General features: G+C 32.6%; 1 protein-coding gene across 1 annotated transcript in view; it reads right to left on the bottom strand.

The window, feature by feature from the left end:
• Nucleotides 1-805: 805 nt before the first annotated feature.
• Nucleotides 806-8417, bottom strand: part of Eif3e (eukaryotic translation initiation factor 3, subunit E) — a 32376-nt gene continuing 24764 nt past the window's right edge. The window contains exons 11-13 of the mRNA XM_013012499.1: nt 2534-2636; nt 1905-2039; nt 806-979 (exon numbers count right to left, since the gene is read on the bottom strand). Coding sequence (XP_012867953.1) covers nt 941-979; nt 1905-2039; nt 2534-2636 — 277 coding nt within the window. The 3' untranslated portion in view covers nt 806-940. The remainder of the gene's footprint in view (nt 980-1904; nt 2040-2533; nt 2637-8417) is intronic.

The following is an 8417-nucleotide window of genomic DNA, read 5'->3' as shown; positions in this document are numbered from 1 at the left end:
AAGAAATTAAGAAATTGCTTTATTTGTAATAGCCCTAAACTAGAAACAACCAAAATATGCTTCAAAAGGTAAACAAAATACAAATCATTACAGTATCTTATATAGCAGTAAAATGATCTACAGAACAAAATCAGTAGATCTATATCAAATTTTGAATAGATCTCAAAGGTACTGGATTAAAAAAAATAAAAACTTTTAATCTTAAAAGATCCATACTACATAGAACTCCATCTGCCAAAGGTTACAAAATCCATGGATGCTCAATTTCCTTACACAAAGTAGAACAGTATTTACATATAACTATATACACTTTCCATTTTTTAAACTATTATTTATAGCACCTAATAAAATATAAATGCTATTTAAGTAGCTGTTATATTGTTTGGGGACTATCACAAGAAAATAGCCTGTATATATTCAGTATACAATTTCTTTCCTAAGTATATTTTTATCTGTAATTGATTGAATTTGTACATGTAGAGATTATAGACATGGTGGGCCAAATCCAGTTTGATTTATGTAACATGCTCAGAAAGAAAAAGATAGACGGAGCACAGATGATTTGTTGCAGGAGGCTAGAGCTACCGAAGTTAGGAGTACTTACAAATGGGTTGAATGATTATGAGCTAACAACAGTAGAATCGTTTGCAATGATAAATATGCACGTGATAAAAAAGTACAGACTTATTCATACACATTAGTTTACATGGACCTATCTATACTATGATTCAAGTTTCCTATAATTATTTCAAAATAAAAGTTAAGCACACACACACTTACACACACAAGGAAATTCAAAGCAAGATAAAATGAACCTCAGCCAATTTTATTCAAATTCTCCAAGTTATACCAAGTATATTAACTGCTTCTTAAATGTATGACACAGTTTATATTTTATTACTTTGTCTTTCCTTTATGCCTTTTCCACATTTTCAGTTCTTCAGTAGAAACCAGAATCTTGGGTTGCCCAGTTCGGAGCCTAAAACATTCAGAGAAATCAACAGAAGAAAATACTTTCTGAAAATGTTGATAGAAAAAAAAAGTGGCAACAGCACCAGTATTAAGGCACAGCTTTTAACAAATAATACAACTTAAGACAATTAAAAAGTGTAACAATGACTGAATTACCAACATTGGAATAGCACTCCATATAAACTGATCCTGAAGTATACAGAAAAAGACTACCACATACAAACTATTTTCCAACTACGCTATTCTAATTCATCATTCTCTTTAAAGCTAAAGGACTTTTCTAAAAACAAAACCCTATTCCTAAAGCCTCAATTGCATCAAGTCATTGAATGTTCCACAAATAGTTCTACCCATTCTCCAATTATGCAGTCAGAATATCTTAAGAAAAATTGCTATATGGTTTGGAATTCTAAAGTCAAAACATCATTCAAGTTCCTTTACCATCTAATATATAGGGTCTAACCAACAAAAATTGTTTTTGGACAGTTATGATTATCTGGTAAAAAATACAAATAAATCCAAGATTAACACAAATAGACCTAGTTTTTTCTCACTCTGATACCAAAGTTTAAACTCAGAGTTAGAACTATTTCTTTACATTTTGAAACACACATTTGAAGCATCTGAGAAAGTACTACACATGTAAGTTATCATCTAACAGTCTTGATAATTATTTGTTGAAAATCCAGAGGAAATGAGTTAATGAGGTCACACAGGAAGAGTAAAAGAAAAATAGTTACAACAAACCAAGAACACAAATTTTTAAACTTTCCTTGAATAATGTATATAATGTAGCTAAAGCCAAATTCCTTTACCTTAGTAATTACTTAAAAGAAATGTACAGATATAACTGATACTATGTTCTTAAAGCTCGTAACAACTATATGAAATGTTAGCATAATTATAGATTATAGAATATGTGTGGTTCTTACCTCTGACCTACTATTCTGATTAAGTTTCTTTTCAATATTCATGGCCAACATCTGGCTTCTAAAAGAAAGACTCTTGGTCTTTTCAATTACTTGCTGATAGGGTGAGACTGCATTGTTACCCATAACCACATGCCCCTAAAATGAAAACAGAGAGAAATTGTTCCTAAAATGTCAATGATTAGAATTTTCCAGTAAGTCATGAGGAAGATAAAACACTATGTGACTTAAGCAATATTTTTATACTATATACACAGATCATAATGTTTACATAGCAAGAAAATAATACAAAGCTCTTACTGCATTCAAAAAGCTCAACAAAAATTCTTTTTTGAGGGGGTCAGTTGTGGAGCTTGAACTCAGGGCCTTGGTGCTGTCCCTGAACCTCTTTGTGCTCAAGGCACTCTACCACTTGAAAAATAGCACTACTTCTGGTTTTTGAGTTAATTGAAGGCAAGTCTTATGTGCCCAGGCTGGCTTTAAACTACAATCCTCAAATCTTAGCCTCCTGAGTAGCTAGGATTAAAGGCGTAAGTCACTGGTACCTTGCAACAAAAATTCTTAGAATATTCTAATTATAAATACTTTAACCAGCAATTGTTCTGAAGTACAGTAATTAATGTAATACTCACTAATTTAGAATCAATCTTGGCATCCAATCTTGCATTTCTTATCAAATTCACAATCCACCTTTCAGCTTCTTCTGGAGTCATATTAAGCTTATCTGCCAACATACTATCAAGAAAAAATAAAACAATGTAACTTACTGTGCCTAAAAATAGTTTTTCACTCACTCAGCAAAGAAATTTCTGGATCATATTCTCTTATGTATCATGACACTTATTTTCTACATTACTTGTTTGTGACTACTGTCTAGCACAGTTTTCATTAGGACAGCCAGACTGCAAATATCTTGAGAAAGTACCATATTCTACATTTGTATCTAGAATAATATACTCAGGAACCCAAAAATGTAGGAAAGAGAAAGTTTTATGATATGCAATGAGTAGACAACATACACCTACTATTGTAGCAGTAATAAATAGAAAGTAATAAATAAAAACAGCTTAAGCCTAATGTAATGATCACAATGAGCACTCCATAGGAGGTAATTAATATTGTAGTCATTACCCTAACTCCTGTTTTCTAGTTCCCTAAATTAATTTACCTTGAGTTCTTAATCTATTATTACCATGTTAGTTCTAAAACCTAATCAATTTATCAATAATTTTCTTTCAGAACTTTAACTGAGCTCTAACTGTATTCATTCATGGCTGGCTACAATCTTAACTTTCTAGTCTTCCTTTATTCACCCTCATGAAAACCATATGCAAGCCAAGTCAAACTAATTCTTTCCTTTGCTGACATTCATTCAATAAATTATGAACTGAGTTAGATGTTTGTGACCAAAAGTATATCAATCATTTCCTTCCAGCCTTTGGAGTTTTAATTCAGGGGATAGTTTAATTCCTTTAAAATGAAAACTACTGTTGGGTCTAATGAAGAATAACAGGACTTATTAAATACAAAATGTAAATATAGTGAAGAAAAAATGAGAAGGAAGTATGTGAGATACAAAAGAATCTACCAAACTGTAGAAGGAAATATTTAATCACAGGTTTCAGAAAGAAGAAAAAACACTTTCACTGTCTTTAAGTTCAACTACAATTAAGATTCGTATTTCAGAATAGTAGGAACAATGTGGAAACATTAGTTTAAATTCATGACTACTTGTGCTTTTAGCTATAATCCCACTTTGGAGATTTATTGTTTAGAATTGTGCTTGGCTGATCTTTTAGTTAGTAAATCAAGTCAAATAAAAGCTTAAAATAAGGTCCAAAAGTATTAGGAAGAAAATGATGGCATCTCAGGTTATCTAAGCTATCGATCACTCTGAGAGCAAGTTGAAGAAAGTGGTTAACAGTCCTGTTTCTTTTCAGTAATATGAGTACACTTAGCAAAATTAGTAATAGAAATCATCAAACTCTATGATTATTTTCTACTCTAATACCACTATCCAAAATAGTAGATTTAAAAAATAGAAAGGTGCTATTCTATCAAAACTTAAAAGAAAAAAGTTGGCTGAAGTCATCCTACTATGTCTACTTGATATAATTGGGATTATAATTATAAATAAAGGGAAAAATGTATTAAAAGGCAGAATTTCTGAGAAAAAAATAAGTTCCATGCACATTTTAAATTCTAATTAGATGTAGAACACCTCAAATTACATGAAAAATCTCAACCATGTTTATAAGCAGCTTAAAATAGATAATGAAGTATTTCTGTAAATCTCTTCCACACTAGTTTTCCAGCATAAAATTATGGAATGTTCAATGACTATGGAAATATGAAATGGAATATTCAGAATCCTGAAATCCTATTTCAAAAGATAAGCAAAATGAAATATTTCATCCATAGTTTAACTTTTTTAATTGAACGTGTTCATGCTTCCACCACAAAGTTACACTCTTTCAATTTCAGGTAGTAATTAATACCAGTGGGTATTAATTGTGATTCCACTTTACACTTTAGCTATCTCAATCTAGTTTAAAGAATTAATAAAAATCTCATCAACTCTGGTTAGATTCTATATCAAGTCTTAAGGCCCAATCTCTCAGGGAAGTTGTTTCCTCTTTTGGAAACCACCTACGCCTAGTCACAATCCTCCCTTCCATTCCCTATATTATCAAAGATTTGGAAAATAAAGATTTGGCATCCAGAATTTCCATGTCTTACTACTAATCTCTTTTCCAGTAACCTGGCTTTCCAATTTTTATTTTATAAGCATGCTTTAAATATTGCTGTTTTTAAGCATTAAGAAATGAGTATCTCTGACCTGGTTTTCACTGAAGACTATTACCAACACACGTCCCTAAAATTAACTCCACACTTTCAATAAAAGAATGCTATGAAGTTCAATTAAAGAATAAATGTTACAGACTGTGCTGAGCTGCCAAACTGAGAGGATACAGAAAACTAAGAGAAAACAGCTAAATGCTACATGTGACAAAGAAATATTCCCCAGGCATTCTCTAGCATCTTCAGTAGTTAAAAGAAAGTATTTACCTTTAAAGCTAATACAGAAATATGGTATTAATGAGCTTTGAAATTATTTCCATCTGGTAATGTACTTTTTAATTTCTATCAATAAAAATAATTTTAAAAATGAATTATGTGGTAATAAGAGCTTCAAGAAAAATATCAAGATCTAAATTACTTAATAGAGTAGAATGACTTCATAACATAAATAAATGCAAGAGTAGTTGGCAAATACCTTCTTTTGTGAAAAGCCAAAACCATACCTTCTTTTGTGAAAAGCCAAAACTAACCCCCTATAGACAAATCGTACTAATGTATGGTCCAACATGTTTATCACGTACATTCAAAATATTATTTCCATACTCTATTTTATCTCTAATAGAAAACTGATCCAAGATTTTAGAACAGCTTTTAAATTTCAGACACACACCACATATAATAAACTATTCAGCTATACTAAATTATACCCTTCCATAGTAATTGTTTTTGACAGATGTTACAAACATTATGGTAAACATTTTGTAACTTATCCTATAAATCTACTGGGCTGTTTATACACTGATAAAAACACTCAATGTGCATTTTATAAAAAAAGCCTATTATTATACATGCTTACAGCCATTTAGAAAAGAAACATAACGTTTCAAATCACAAATATAAACAGTTGCTTTACCATGGATTTTATAATACTATTCTATTCAGCATTAGAAATGTGTCTTTCGGGCAAGGAAATAGACAAAAGACATATACTTGCCTTCACCCTTAAAAAATAAAAAAAGCAAGCAAACATATGCAAATTAGGTAAAAGACAGATCTGTACAACTAGTAAAAGGAATAAGACATCATAAATAGTGTTCAGTAGAAAAGTCTAGTTTGGGACTTAAAAGAGGCGTTACATTTATAGAATTACTAGGTTTCACTGAAATGTCCATCTAAATAACTTCTCTGGGCTTTCCAATACACAAGAAAATAACATGTAATTATTACTAATTATATTGTTCTCCAAAATACTTTTCATAAAATTATACTTGTGCACTTAATTAATAACCATTTCTTTTTATTTTAAATTCTTTGAAGACACATTCACTACTTTCTGCCCAGCATCTATACAGAAAAAGCACCCATTAACATTTGGTAAGTTTTGATAAGGTTAGAGTAAGACTAGATATTTATATTGATTTAAAAAGTTTAAGTTGTTTAGCTTCTTCAGATGATACTAATGCATAGCTGGTTTTAAAAGCCTCTAAGAATAATTGCTTTTTTTCTAAGGCATTACTCAAAAGAGAGGTTAGTTCTCTTAATCATTTTCATTGATTCAAATCATTGTAGGCTAAATTAAGATGTTTACTGAATTTATAGACATTAAACATTAATTTTAGCTGTTGTATTTCTTTTCTTTTCTTTTGGTCTATTGTGTTTCTTGTTCTCCTGGGCTCTGTCCCCGAGCTCTTCCGCTCAAGGATAGTACTACTCTACCACTTGAGCCACAGTGCCACTTCTGGTTTTCTGGTGGTTTATTAGAGATAGGAGACTCATGGACTTTCCTGCCCAAATTGGCTTTGAACTGTGATTCTCAGATCTCAGCCTCCAGAGTAGCTAGGATTACAGGTGTGAGTTACCAGTGCCCAGCTAGTTGTTGTATTTTTAATGCAGTAAAGCAGCTTTGGTTTTTACAACAAAATGGAATTTATATTGAAATATAGTACAATGAATAAAAGAAATCTATTAGCCTATATACTCTTAAAGTCTGTGCACATCAAGTTTTCCAGCTTAAAAAAAAACGAGGGAGTTCATTTAAATTAGCATCATTTTTATATGGTCACATACACGTAGCTATTGAGCTACTGTGATCCTCTTCTAGAACTATTCTAGACATATACTAATTATCAGAAATGAGGGAAACCATGGAGCCTGTGTTCCTTTGGGTCTGGCTTATTTCACTTAATACCACCATATAAAATGATGCTAACCAAAATGAACTCCAAGATAGGGAAATGAAGTTTTTTCTTTTTTTTTCTTCTTTTGTTGTTGTTGACTTTGTTGTTGTCAATGTACTGCTGTTGTCAATGTACTACATCAAGTTCTTTCTTTCTTTATTCCCCCCTTTGGTTTATCCCCACCACCCACTGTTTTTGATTATTACCCAGAGTCTTGAATATGCATTTATCTGATTTGGGGAAAGGAAGGAGAATAGCAAAATGGTGAGACAAAAAACTAAGGGTGAACCAATGCAACAGTGATACTCACAAGACACTAAGCTGGAAAGTAACTTTATAACTTGAGGGGGGGGGGTGATTAATGGAGGGGAAGGATAGAAGGAGAAAAATGAGGAGTGGTAACAATGTTCAACATGAAATGTGCTCATTACCTTACTTATATAACTATAACTCCCTGCTGTGCAGCAGCACCTTTACAACAAAGTAAATTTTTGTTTTAAATGATGAAATTATACTGACATTCTTTTGAAAACTGTTTCTAAGAAGAACTAAAGTCAGGTCTTAATAGTAAGGAAAAAAGATAAATAGGACTACAGAAACACAGGGTGAAAAGGCTCTGCTTTCATCTCCTTTATGCATACTCTACACACACATACACACGCGCGCGTGGGCGCACACACACACGCACACACACCCGCGTTTGAAAATAAGTTCTATTGTTCATATGTGTACATACACACATACTACTCACACCCCAGCTTAAGGCACTTAAAACGGTGAGCGACCTTTCAAGTGCACCATGTTTAACAATGCAGATACACTACTAAACTTAATTTTGTCTTATCACACAATACGTAATGTTGGATTAGAAGTTCTCTATGATTTGTTTTGACTCAAAAACTCTATCCTAATATTTAATAAAAATACATTAATCTATGTATTCTTTTAAAAAGCTATGTATGGGGCTGGGAAGGTAGCTCAGTGGTAGAGTGCTTGCCTTGCACGCATGCATGAGGCCCTTTGTTCGACTCCTCAGCACAATATAAGCAGAAAAAGCTGGAAGTGGCACTGTGGCTCAAGTGATAGAGCGCTAGCCTTGAGCTGAAGAGCTGAGGGACAACGCCCAGGCCCAGAGTTCAGATTCCACAACCGACAAAAAAAAAAAAAAGCTATGTGTGTATATTTTATCATCCAAGTTAGTTATACATTCTATGCACAGTCAATACATGTTTGAACAACCTAAAGTAAAAAACATTATTAGTAGAGGAAAAAATGGGGGGCCCTGAAAGCCACTACAGATTTAGTCTGAAAATGCTAGGTCCCAATGTTTCACACCTCTAATCCTAGCTACTTTAGAGGATGAGAGCAGAGGATAGTGGTTCAAAGCCAACCAGGCAGACAAATGGGAGAAACTCATCTTCAATCAACCAACAAAAAGCCACAACTACAGGCATGATTCAGGTGGGCAAAGCACTAGCCATAAGCAAACTAAAAGAGCTGAACGACAGCATGAGAACCTGGGTTCAAGTTCTAGTTC

This window comes from Dipodomys ordii, unplaced genomic scaffold (assembly GCF_000151885.1).
Source record: "Dipodomys ordii isolate 6190 unplaced genomic scaffold, Dord_2.0 Scaffold17, whole genome shotgun sequence".
In the NCBI taxonomy this organism is placed as follows: domain Eukaryota; kingdom Metazoa; phylum Chordata; class Mammalia; order Rodentia; family Heteromyidae; genus Dipodomys; species Dipodomys ordii.
The sequence above is the reverse complement of the archived record's forward strand: the minus strand, read 5'-3'. Positions and strand labels throughout refer to the sequence as shown.